This window comes from Salmo salar, chromosome 26 (genome assembly GCF_965601325.2).
Source record: "Salmo salar chromosome 26, fSalSal1, whole genome shotgun sequence".
In the NCBI taxonomy this organism is placed as follows: Eukaryota; Metazoa; Chordata; class Actinopteri; order Salmoniformes; family Salmonidae; genus Salmo; species Salmo salar.
Window position 1 is genome coordinate 50,384,450 of NC_138316.1, and position 13,980 is coordinate 50,398,429.

At 48.4% G+C, this 13,980-nt stretch overlaps 1 protein-coding gene across 15 annotated transcripts in view; it reads right to left on the minus strand.

The window, feature by feature from the left end:
• The window catches only part of LOC106595038 (putative E3 ubiquitin-protein ligase HERC1), a 242,358-nt gene that overhangs the window by 203,399 nt on the left and 24,979 nt on the right, over positions 1-13,980 (minus strand). For all 15 annotated transcript variants that reach the window (XM_082969826.1, XM_082969834.1, XM_082969831.1 and 12 more), the window contains exon 11: positions 12,771-12,942. In XM_082969826.1, the coding sequence (XP_082825952.1) occupies positions 12,771-12,942 (172 nt within the window). The remainder of the gene's footprint in view (positions 1-12,770; positions 12,943-13,980) is intronic.

Below are 13,980 nucleotides of genomic sequence, written 5' to 3' on the forward strand. Positions count from 1 at the left end.
GACTGGGATATGGGGACTGGGATGGGGGGTTGGGATGGGATGGGGGGTGGGACTGGGATGGGATAGGGGGTTGGGATGGGGGGGTTGGACTGGGATGGGGGGTTGGACTGGGATGTGGGGTTGGACTGGGATGGAGGACTGGGATGTGGGGGGTTGGACTGGGATGGGGGGGCTGGGATGTTGGGTTGGACTGGGATGAGGGGGTTGGACTGGGATGGGGGGGTTGGACTGGGATGGGGGACTGGGATGTGGGTGGTTGGACTGGCATGGTGGACTGGGATGGGGGGTTGGACTGGGACGGGGGGACTGGGATAAGGGTTGGACTGGGATGGGGGTTGGACTGGGATGGGGGTTGGACTGGGATAGGGGTTGGACTGGGATGGGGGTTGGACTGGGATGGGGGTTGGACTGGGATAGGGGTTGGACTGGGATAGGGGGTTGGACAGGGATGGGGGGACTGGGATGGGGGGACTGGGATGGGGGGTTGAACTGGGATGGGGGGGTTGGACTGGGATGGGGGACTGGGATGTGGGTGGTTGGAGTGGGATGGGGGACTGGGATGGGGGGGTTGGACTGGGATGGTGGGTTGGACTGGGATGAGGGGACTGGGATGGGGGGACTGGGATAGGGGGGTTGGGATGGGGGGGTTGGGATGGGGGGACTGGGATGGGGGTTGGACTGGGATGTGGGGGGTTGGACAGGGATGGGGGGGTTGGACAGGGATGGGGGGACTGGGATGGGGGGACTGGGATGGGGGGTTGAACTGGGATTGGGGTTGGACTGGGATGGGGGGTTGGACTGGGATGGGGGGGTTGGACTGGGATGGGGTACTGGGATGGGGGACTGGGACTGCGATCCTTATTCTACATGTCAGTGTGTTCTGACATGCTTCCCTTCTCCTGACTCTACATGTCAGTGTTCTGACATGCTTCCCTTCTCCTGACTCTACATGTCAGTGTGTTCTGACATGCTTCCCTTCTCCTGACTCTACATGTCAGTGTTCTGACATGCTTCCCTTCTCCTGACTCTACATGTGAGTGTGTTCTGACATGCTTCCCTTCTCCTGACTCTACATGTCAGAGTGTGTTCTGACATGCTTCCCTTCTCCTGACTCTACACGTCAGAGTGTGTTCTGACATGCTTCCCTTCTCCTGACTCTACATGTCAGTGTGTTCTGACATGCTTCCCTTCTCCTGACTCTACATGTCAGTGTGTTCTGACATGCTTCCCTTCTCCTGACTCTACATGTCAGTGTTCTGACATGCTTCCCTTCTCCTGACTCTACATGTCAGAGTGTTCTGACATGCTTCCCTTCTCCTGACTCTACATGTCAGTGTGTTCTGACATGCTTCCCTTCTCCTGACTCTACATGTCAGTGTTCTGACATGCTTCCCTTCTCCTGACTCTACATGTCAGAGTGTTCTGACATGCTTCCCTTCTCCTGACTCTACATGTCAGAGTGTGTTCTGACATGCTTCCCTTCTCCTTACTCTACATGTCAGTGTGTTCTGACATGCTTCCCTTCTCCTGACTCTACATGTCAGAGTGTTCTGACATGCTTCCCTTCTCCTGACTCTACATGTCAGTGTTCTGACATGCTTCCCTTCTCCTGACTCTACATGTCAGTGTGTTCTGACATGCTTCCCTTCTCCTGACTCTACATGTCAGAGTGTGTTCTGACATGCTTCCCTTCTCCTGACTCTACATGTCAGTGTTCTGACATGCTTCCCTTCTCCTGACTCTACATGTCAGAGTGTTCTGACATGCTTCCCTTCTCCTGACTCTACATGTCAGTGTTCTGACATGCTTCCCTTCTCCTGACTCTACATGTCAGTGTGTTCTGACATGCTTCCCTTCTCCTGACTCTACATGTCAGAGTGTGTTCTGACATGCTTCCCTTCTCCTGACTCTACATGTCAGAGTGTTCTGACATGCTTCCCTTCTCCTGACTCTACATGTCAGAGTGTTCTGACATGCTTCCCTTCTCCTTACTCTACATGTCAGTGTTCTGACATGCTTCCCTTCTCCTGACTCTACATGTCAGTGTGTTCTGACATGCTTCCCTTCTCCTGACTCTACATGTCAGAGTGTTCTGACATGCTTCCCTTCTCCTGACTCTACATGTCAGTGTGTTCTGACATGCTTCCCTTCTCCTGACTCTACATGTCAGTGTGTTCTGACATGCTTCCCTTCTCCTGACTCTACATGTCAGAGTGTTCTGACATGCTTCCCTTCTCCTGACTCTACATGTCAGAGTGTGTTCTGACATGCTTCCCTTCTCCTGACTCTACATGTCAGAGTGTTCTGACATGCTTCCCTTCTCCTGACTCTACATGTCAGAGTGTTCTGACATGCTTCCCTTCTCCTGACTCTACATGTCAGAGTGTTCTGACATGCTTCCCTTCTCCTGACTCTACATGTCAGAGTGTTCTGACATGCTTCCCTTCTCCTGACTCTACATGTCAGTGTTCTGACATGCTTCCCTTCTCCTGACTCTACATGTCAGAGTGTTCTGACATGCTTCCCTTCTCCTGACTCTACATGTCAGAGTGTTCTGACATGCTTCCCTTCTCCTGACTCTACATGTCAGTGTTCTGACATGCTTCCCTTCTCCTGACTCTACATGTCAGAGTGTTCTGACATGCTTCCCTTCTCCTTACTCTACATGTCAGTGTTCTGACATGCTTCCCTTCTCCTGACTCTACATGTCAGTGTGTTCTGACATGCTTCCCTTCTCCTGACTCTACATGTCAGAGTGTTCTGACATGCTTCCCTTCTCCTGACTCTACATGTCAGTGTGTTCTGACATGCTTCCCTTCTCCTGACTCTACATGTCAGAGTGTTCTGACATGCTTCCCTTCTCCTGACTCTACATGTCAGTGTGTTCTGACATGCTTCCCTTCTCCTGACTCTACATGTCAGAGTGTTCTGACATGCTTCCCTTCTCCTGACTCTACATGTCAGTGTGTTCTGACATGCTTCCCTTCTCCTGACTCTACATGTCAGTGTGTTCTGACATGCTTCCCTTCTCCTGACTCTACATGTCAGAGTGTTCTGACATGCTTCCCTTCTCCTGACTCTACATGTCAGAGTGTTCTGACATGCTTCCCTTCTCCTGACTCTACATGTCAGAGTGTGTTCTGACATGCTTCCCTTCTCCTGACTCTACATGTCAGAGTGTTCTGACATGCTTCCCTTCTCCTGACTCTACATGTCAGAGTGTTCTGACATGCTTCCCTTCTCCTGACTCTACATGTCAGAGTGTTCTGACATGCTTCCCTTCTCCTGACTCTACATGTCAGTGTTCTGACATGCTTCCCTTCTCCTGACTCTACATGTCAGAGTGTTCTGACATGCTTCCCTTCTCCTGACTCTACATGTCAGAGTGTTCTGACATGCTTCCCTTCTCCTGACTCTACATGTCAGTGTTCTGACATGCTTCCCTTCTCCTGACTCTACATGTCAGAGTGTTCTGACATGCTTCCCTTCTCCTTACTCTACATGTCAGTGTTCTGACATGCTTCCCTTCTCCTGACTCTACATGTCAGTGTGTTCTGACATGCTTCCCTTCTCCTGACTCTACATGTCAGAGTGTTCTGACATGCTTCCCTTCTCCTGACTCTACATGTCAGTGTGTTCTGACATGCTTCCCTTCTCCTGACTCTACATGTCAGAGTGTTCTGACATGCTTCCCTTCTCCTGACTCTACATGTCAGTGTTCTGACATGCTTCCCTTCTCCTGACTCTACATGTCAGTGTGTTCTGACATGCTTCCCTTCTCCTTACTCTACATGTCAGTGTGTTCTGACATGCTTCCCTTCTCCTGACTCTACATGTCAGTGTGTTCTGACATGCTTCCCTTCTCCTGACTCTACATGTCAGAGTGTTCTGACATGCTTCCCTTCTCCTGACTCTACATGTCAGTGTGTTCTGACATGCTTCCCTTCTCCTGACTCTACATGTCAGAGTGTTCTGACATGCTTCCCTTCTCCTGACTCTACATGTCAGAGTGTGTTCTGACATGCTTCCCTTCTCCTTACTCTACATGTCAGTGTGTTCTGACATGCTTCCCTTCTCCTGACTCTACATGTCAGAGTGTTCTGACATGCTTCCCTTCTCCTGACTCTACATGTCAGAGTGTGTTCTGACATGCTTCCCTTCTCCTGACTCTACATGTCAGTGTGTTCTGACATGCTTCCCTTCTCCTGACTCTACATGTCAGAGTGTTCTGACATGCTTCCCTTCTCCTGACTCTACATGTCAGTGTGTTCTGACATGCTTCCCTTCTCCTGACTCTACATGTCAGAGTGTTCTGACATGCTTCCCTTCTCCTGACTCTACATGTCAGAGTGTGTTCTGACATGCTTCCCTTCTCCTTACTCTACATGTCAGTGTGTTCTGACATGCTTCCCTTCTCCTGACTCTACATGTCAGAGTGTTCTGACATGCTTCCCTTCTCCTGACTCTACATGTCAGTGTTCTGACATGCTTCCCTTCTCCTGACTCTACATGTCAGTGTGTTCTGACATGCTTCCCTTCTCCTGACTCTACATGTCAGAGTGTGTTCTGACATGCTTCCCTTCTCCTGACTCTACATGTCAGAGTGTTCTGACATGCTTCCCTTCTCCTGACTCTACATGTCAGAGTGTTCTGACATGCTTCCCTTCTCCTGACTCTACATGTCAGTGTGTTCTGACATGCTTCCCTTCTCCTGACTCTACATGTCAGAGTGTTCTGACATGCTTCCCTTCTCCTGACTCTACATGTCAGAGTGTGTTCTGACATGCTTCCCTTCTCCTTACTCTACATGTCAGAGTGTGTTCTGACATGCTTCCCTTCTCCTGACTCTACATGTCAGAGTGTTCTGACATGCTTCCCTTCTCCTGACTCTACATGTCAGTGTTCTGACATGCTTCCCTTCTCCTGACTCTACATGTCAGAGTGTTCTGACATGCTTCCCTTCTCCTGACTCTACATGTCAGTGTTCTGACATGCTTCCCTTCTCCTGACTCTACATGTCAGAGTGTTCTGACATGCTTCCCTTCTCCTGACTCTACATGTCAGTGTTCTGACATGCTTCCCTTCTCCTGACTCTACATGTCAGTGTGTTCTGACATGCTTCCCTTCTCCTGACTCTACATGTCAGAGTGTTCTGACATGCTTCCCTTCTCCTGACTCTACATGTCAGAGTGTGTTCTGACATGCTTCCCTTCTCCTTACTCTACATGTCAGTGTGTTCTGACATGCTTCCCTTCTCCTGACTCTACATGTCAGAGTGTTCTGACATGCTTCCCTTCTCCTGACTCTACATGTCAGTGTTCTGACATGCTTCCCTTCTCCTGACTCTACATGTCAGTGTGTTCTGACATGCTTCCCTTCTCCTGACTCTACATGTCAGAGTGTGTTCTGACATGCTTCCCTTCTCCTGACTCTACATGTCAGTGTTCTGACATGCTTCCCTTCTCCTGACTCTACATGTCAGAGTGTTCTGACATGCTTCCCTTCTCCTGACTCTACATGTCAGTGTTCTGACATGCTTCCCTTCTCCTGACTCTACATGTCAGTGTGTTCTGACATGCTTCCCTTCTCCTGACTCTACATGTCAGAGTGTTCTGACATGCTTCCCTTCTCCTGACTCTACATGTCAAGTGTGTTCTGACATGCTTCCCTTCTCCTGACTCTACATGTCAGAGTGTGTTCTGACATGCTTCCCTTCTCCTGACTCTACATGTCAGAGTGTTCTGACATGCTTCCCTTCTCCTGACTTTACATGTCAGAGTGTTCTGACATGCTTCCCTTCTCCTTACTCTACATGTCAGTGTTCTGACATGCTTCCCTTCTCCTGACTCTACATGTCAGTGTGTTCTGACATGCTTCCCTTCTCCTGACTCTACATGTCAGAGTGTTCTGACATGCTTCCCTTCTCCTGACTCTACATGTCAGTGTGTTCTGACATGCTTCCCTTCTCCTGACTCTACATGTCAGTGTGTTCTGACATGCTTCCCTTCTCCTGACTCTACATGTCAGAGTGTTCTGACATGCTTCCCTTCTCCTGACTCTACATGTCAGAGTGTTCTGACATGCTTCCCTTCTCCTGACTCTACATGTCAGAGTGTGTTCTGACATGCTTCCCTTCTCCTGACTCTACATGTCAGAGTGTTCTGACATGCTTCCCTTCTCCTGACTCTACATGTCAGAGTGTTCTGACATGCTTCCCTTCTCCTGACTCTACATGTCAGAGTGTTCTGACATGCTTCCCTTCTCCTGACTCTACATGTCAGTGTTCTGACATGCTTCCCTTCTCCTGACTCTACATGTCAGAGTGTTCTGACATGCTTCCCTTCTCCTGACTCTACATGTCAGAGTGTTCTGACATGCTTCCCTTCTCCTGACTCTACATGTCAGTGTTCTGACATGCTTCCCTTCTCCTGACTCTACATGTCAGAGTGTTCTGACATGCTTCCCTTCTCCTTACTCTACATGTCAGTGTTCTGACATGCTTCCCTTCTCCTGACTCTACATGTCAGTGTTCTGACATGCTTCCCTTCTCCTGACTCTACATGTCAGAGTGTTCTGACATGCTTCCCTTCTCCTGACTCTACATGTCAGAGTGTTCTGACATGCTTCCCTTCTCCTGACTCTACATGTCAGTGTTCTGACATGCTTCCCTTCTCCTGACTCTACATGTCAGAGTGTTCTGACATGCTTCCCTTCTCCTTACTCTACATGTCAGTGTTCTGACATGCTTCCCTTCTCCTGACTCTACATGTCAGTGTGTTCTGACATGCTTCCCTTCTCCTGACTCTACATGTCAGAGTGTTCTGACATGCTTCCCTTCTCCTGACTCTACATGTCAGTGTGTTCTGACATGCTTCCCTTCTCCTGACTCTACATGTCAGAGTGTTCTGACATGCTTCCCTTCTCCTGACTCTACATGTCAGTGTTCTGACATGCTTCCCTTCTCCTGACTCTACATGTCAGTGTGTTCTGACATGCTTCCCTTCTCCTTACTCTACATGTCAGTGTGTTCTGACATGCTTCCCTTCTCCTGACTCTACATGTCAGTGTGTTCTGACATGCTTCCCTTCTCCTGACTCTACATGTCAGAGTGTTCTGACATGCTTCCCTTCTCCTGACTCTACATGTCAGTGTGTTCTGACATGCTTCCCTTCTCCTGACTCTACATGTCAGAGTGTTCTGACATGCTTCCCTTCTCCTGACTCTACATGTCAGAGTGTGTTCTGACATGCTTCCCTTCTCCTTACTCTACATGTCAGTGTGTTCTGACATGCTTCCCTTCTCCTGACTCTACATGTCAGAGTGTTCTGACATGCTTCCCTTCTCCTGACTCTACATGTCAGTGTTCTGACATGCTTCCCTTCTCCTGACTCTACATGTCAGTGTGTTCTGACATGCTTCCCTTCTCCTGACTCTACATGTCAGAGTGTTCTGACATGCTTCCCTTCTCCTGACTCTACATGTCAGTGTGTTCTGACATGCTTCCCTTCTCCTGACTCTACATGTCAGAGTGTTCTGACATGCTTCCCTTCTCCTGACTCTACATGTCAGAGTGTGTTCTGACATGCTTCCCTTCTCCTTACTCTACATGTCAGTGTGTTCTGACATGCTTCCCTTCTCCTGACTCTACATGTCAGAGTGTTCTGACATGCTTCCCTTCTCCTGACTCTACATGTCAGTGTGTTCTGACATGCTTCCCTTCTCCTGACTCTACATGTCAGTGTGTTCTGACATGCTTCCCTTCTCCTGACTCTACATGTCAGAGTGTGTTCTGACATGCTTCCCTTCTCCTGACTCTACATGTCAGAGTGTTCTGACATGCTTCCCTTCTCCTGACTCTACATGTCAGAGTGTTCTGACATGCTTCCCTTCTCCTGACTCTACATGTCAGTGTGTTCTGACATGCTTCCCTTATCCTGACTCTACATGTCAGAGTGTTCTGACATGCCTCCCTTCTCCTGACTCTACATGTCAGAGTGTGTTCTGACATGCTTCCCTTCTCCTTACTCTACATGTCAGAGTGTGTTCTGACATGCTTCCCTTCTCCTGACTCTACATGTCAGAGTGTTCTGACATGCTTCCCTTCTCCTGACTCTACATGTCAGTGTTCTGACATGCTTCCCTTCTCCTGACTCTACATGTCAGAGTGTTCTGACATGCTTCCCTTCTCCTGACTCTACATGTCAGTGTTCTGACATGCTTCCCTTCTCCTGACTCTACATGTCAGAGTGTTCTGACATGCTTCCCTTCTCCTGACTCTACATGTCAGTGTTCTGACATGCTTCCCTTCTCCTGACTCTACATGTCAGTGTGTTCTGACATGCTTCCCTTCTCCTGACTCTACATGTCAGCGTGTTCTGACATGCTTCCCTTCTCCTGACTCTACATGTCAGAGTGTGTTCTGACATGCTTCCCTTCTCCTGACTCTACATGTCAGCGTGTTCTGGCATGCTTCCCTTCTCCTGACTCTACATGTCAGAGTGTGTTCTGACATGCTTCCCTTCTCCTGACTCTACATGTCAGAGTGTGTTCTGACATGCTTCCCTTCTCCTGACTCTACATGTCAGAGTGTTCTGACATGCTTCCCTTCTCCTGACTCTACATGTCAGAGTGTTCTGACATGCTTCCCTTCTCCTTACTCTACATGTCAGTGTGTTCTGACATGCTTCCCTTCTCCTGACTCTACATGTCAGTGTCCTGACATGCTTCCCTTCTCCTGACTCTACATGTCAGTGTGTTCTGACATGCTTCCCTTCTCCTGACTCTACATGTCAGTGTTCTGACATGCTTCCCTTCTCCTGACTCTACATGTCAGAGTGTTCTGACATGCTTCCCTTCTCCTGACTCTACATGTCAGTGTTCTGACATGCTTCCCTTCTCCTGACTCTACATGTCAGAGTGTTCTGACATGCTTCCCTTCTCCTGACTCTACATGTCAGTGTGTTCTGACATGCTTCCCTTCTCCTGACTCTACATGTCAGAGTGTTCTGACATGCTTCCCTTCTCCTGACTCTACATGTCAGAGTGTGTTCTGACATGCTTCCCTTCTCCTTACTCTACATGTCAGTGTGTTCTGACATGCTTCCCTTCTCCTGACTCTACATGTCAGAGTGTTCTGACATGCTTCCCTTCTCCTGACTCTACATGTCAGTGTTCTGACATGCTTCCCTTCTCCTGACTCTACATGTCAGTGTGTTCTGACATGCTTCCCTTCTCCTGACTCTACATGTCAGAGTGTTCTGACATGCTTCCCTTCTCCTGACTCTACATGTCAGTGTGTTCTGACATGCTTCCCTTCTCCTGACTCTACATGTCAGAGTGTTCTGACATGCTTCCCTTCTCCTGACTCTACATGTCAGAGTGTGTTCTGACATGCTTCCCTTCTCCTTACTCTACATGTCAGTGTGTTCTGACATGCTTCCCTTCTCCTGACTCTACATGTCAGAGTGTTCTGACATGCTTCCCTTCTCCTGACTCTACATGTCAGTGTTCTGACATGCTTCCCTTCTCCTGACTCTACATGTCAGTGTGTTCTGACATGCTTCCCTTCTCCTGACTCTACATGTCAGAGTGTGTTCTGACATGCTTCCCTTCTCCTGACTCTACATGTCAGAGTGTGTTCTGACATGCTTCCCTTCTCCTGACTCTACATGTCAGAGTGTTCTGACATGCTTCCCTTCTCCTGACTCTACATGTCAGAGTGTTCTGACATGCTTCCCTTCTCCTGACTCTACATGTCAGTGTGTTCTGACATGCTTCCCTTATCCTGACTCTACATGTCAGAGTGTTCTGACATGCTTCCCTTCTCCTGACTCTACATGTCAGAGTGTGTTCTGACATGCTTCCCTTCTCCTTACTCTACATGTCAGAGTGTGTTCTGACATGCTTCCCTTCTCCTTACTCTATATGTCAGAGTGTTCTGACATGCTTCCCTTCTCCTGACTCTACATGTCAGTGTTCTGACATGCTTCCCTTCTCCTGACTCTACATGTCAGTGTGTTCTGACATGCTTCCCTTCTCCTGACTCTACATGTCAGAGTGTGTTCTGACATGCTTCCCTTCTCCTGACTCTACATGTCAGAGTGTTCTGACATGCTTCCCTTCTCCTGACTCTACATGTCAGTGTTCTGACATGCTTCCCTTCTCCTGACTCTACATGTCAGTGTGTTCTGACATGCTTCCCTTCTCCTGACTCTACATGTCAGAGTGTTCTGACATGCTTCCCTTCTCCTGACTCTACATGTCAGTGTGTTCTGACATGCTTCCCTTCTCCTGACTCTACATGTCAGAGTGTTCTGACATGCTTCCCTTCTCCTGACTCTACATGTCAGAGTGTGTTCTGACATGCTTCCCTTCTCCTTACTCTACATGTCAGTGTGTTCTGACATGCTTCCCTTCTCCTGACTCTACATGTCAGAGTGTTCTGACATGCTTCCCTTCTCCTGACTCTACATGTCAGTGTGTTCTGACATGCTTCCCTTCTCCTGACTCTACATGTCAGTGTGTTCTGACATGCTTCCCTTCTCCTGACTCTACATGTCAGAGTGTTCTGACATGCTTCCCTTCTCCTGACTCTACATGTCAGTGTGTTCTGACATGCTTCCCTTCTCCTTACTCTACATGTCAGTGTGTTCTGACATGCTTCCCTTCTCCTGACTCTACATGTCAGTGTGTTCTGACATGCTTCCCTTCTCCTGACTCTACATGTCAGTGTTCTGACATGCTTCCCTTCTCCTGACTCTACATGTCAGTGTGTTCTGACATGCTTCCCTTCTCCTGACTCTACATGTCAGAGTGTGTTCTGACATGCTTCCCTTCTCCTTACTCTACATGTCAGAGTGTGTTCTGACATGCTTCCCTTCTCCTTACTCTACATGTCAGAGTGTTCTGACATGCTTCCCTTCTCCTGACTCTACATGTCAGAGTGTTCTGACATGCTTCCCTTCTCCTGACTCTACATGTCAGAGTGTTCTGACATGCTTCCCTTCTCCTGACTCTACATGTCAGTGTGTTCTGACATGCTTCCCTTCTCCTGACTCTACATGTCAGTGTGTGTTCTGACATGCTTCCCTTCTCCTGACTCTACATGTCAGAGTGTTCTGACATGCTTCCCTTCTCCTGACTCTACATGTCAGTGTTCTGACATGCTTCCCTTCTCCTGACTCTACATGTCAGAGTGTTCTGACATGCTTCCCTTCTCCTTACTCTACATGTCAGTGTGTGTTCTGACATGCTTCCCTTCTCCTGACTCTACATGTCAGTGTGTTCTGACATGCTTCCCTTCTCCTTACTCTACATGTCAGTGTTCTGACATGCTTCCCTTCTCCTTACTCTACATGTCAGTGTGTTCTGACATGCTTCCCTTCTCCTGACTCTACATGTCAGAGGTGTTCTGACATGCTTCCCTTCTCCTGACTCTACATGTCAGTGTGTTCTGACATGCTTCCCTTCTCCTGACTCTACATGTCAGAGTGTTCTGACATGCTTCCCTTCTCCTGACTCTACATGTCAGTGTGTTCTGACATGCTTCCCTTCTCCTTACTCTACATGTCAGTGTTCTGACATGCTTCCCTTCTCCTGACTCTACATGTCAGTGTGTTCTGACATGCTTCCCTTCTCCTGACTCTACATGTCAGTGTGTTCTGACATGCTTCCCTTCTCCTGACTCTACATGTCAGTGTTCTGACATGCTTCCCTTCTCCTGACTCTACATGTCAGAGTGTTCTGACATGCTTCCCTTCTCCTGACTCTACATGTCAGAGTGTTCTGACATGCTTCCCTTCTCCTTACTCTACATGTCAGTGTTCTGACATGCTTCCCTTCTCCTGACTCTACATGTCAGTGTGTTCTGACATGCTTCCCTTCTCCTGACTCTACATGTCAGTGTGTTCTGACATGCTTCCCTTCTCCTGACTCTACATGTCAGAGTGTTCCACAACGTTGTGCCCTACTGAAGGCAGACCTCAGAAGACCATGGTTCTGTACCTGTCCCTGGGCAGAACGGTCCATGCCAGGCTGCGTCTTCTACATGCTATATTTATATACTGACCTGTCTCTGGGCATCATGTCTCTTCTACATGCTATATTTCTATACTGACCTGTCTCTGGGCATCGTGTCTCTTCTAAATGCTATATTTCAATACTGACCTGTCTCTGGGCATCATGTCTCTTCTACATGCTATATTTCTATACTGACCTGTCTCTGGGCATCATGTCTCTTCTACATGCTATATTTATATACTGACCTGTCTCTGGGCATCATGTCTCTTCTACATGCTATATTTCTATACTGACCTGTCTCTGGGCATCATGTCTCTTCTAAATGCTATATTTATATACTGACCTGTCTCTGGGCATCATGTCTCTTCTACATGCTATATTTCTATACTGACCTGTCTCTGGGCATCATGTCTCTTCTACATGCTATATTTCTATACTGACCTGTCTCTGGGCATCATGTCTCTTCTACATGCTATATTTATATACTGACCTGTCTCTGGGCATCATGTCTCTTCTACATGCTATATTTATATACTGACCTGTCTCTGGGCATCATGTCTCTTCTACATGCTATATTTCTATACTGACCTGTCTCTGGGCATCATGTCTCTTCTAACATGCTATATTTATATACTGACCTGTCTCTGGGCATCATGTCTCTTCTACATGCTATATTTCTATACTGACCTGTCCCTGGGCATCATGTCTCTTCTACATGCTATATTTCTATGCGTTCCGGTAGCAGGACCAACCTGTCCCTGGGCAGAGCGGTCCATGCCAGGCTGTGGGAGGTACCAGCTGAGATCTGTTGGATGACCACACCGTCCAGACCAACCACCTTCTTAGGCTTGGTGATGGGACCAGTAGAGTTACCCTGGCCACACTGACCCATGGAGTTGTTACCCCACGCATACACCTCATTGTCTAGGTGGAGGAGAGAGAGAGAGATGAGAGGAAAAACAGATATCAGTCGATTTAATCATCCATCACAGGAACATCTTGGGATGTTATGATGAGATTATTTATTTTATCTTTATTTAACTAGTCAGTTAAGAACATATTCTTATTTTCAATGATGGCCTACCGGGGAACAGTGGGTTAACTGCCTTGTTCAGGGGGCAGAATGACAGATTTTTACCTTGTCAGCTCAGGGATTACGATCTTGCAACCTTTCGGTTACTAGTCCAACGCTCTAACCACTAGGCTACCTGCTGGTTACTGTCCCAACGCTCTAACCACTAGGCTACCTGCTGGTTACTGGTCCAACACTCTAACCACTAGGCTACCTGCTGGTTACTAGTCCAACGCTCTAACCACTAGGCTACCTGCTGGTTACTGGCCCAACGCTCTAACCACTAGGCTACCTGCTGGTTACTAGTCCAACGCTCTAACCACTAGGCTACCTGCTGGTTACTAGCCCAACGCTCTAACCACTAGGCTACCTGCTGGTTACTAGTCCAACGCTCTAACCACTAGTCTACCTGCTGGTTACTAGTCCAACGCTCTAACCACTAGGCTACCTGCTGGTTACTGGCTCAACGCTCTAACCACTAGGCTACCTGCTGGTTACTGGCCCAACGCTCTAACCACTAGGCTACCTGCTGGTTACTGGTCCAACGCTCTAACCACTAGGCTACCTGCTGGTTACTGGCCCAACGCTCTAACCACTAGGCTACCTGCTGGTTACTGGCCCAACACTCTAACCACTAGGCTACCTGCTGGTTACTGGCCCAACGCTCTAACCACTAGGCTACCTGCTGGTTACTGGCCCAACGCTCTAACCACTAGACTACCTGCTGGTTACTAGTCCAACGCTCTAACCACTAGGCTACCTGCTGGTTACTGGTCCAACACTCTAACTACTAGGCTACCTGCTGGTTACTGGCCCAACGCTCTAACTACTAGGCTACCTGCTGGTTACTGGCCCAACGCTCTAACCACTAGGCTACCTGCTGGTTACTG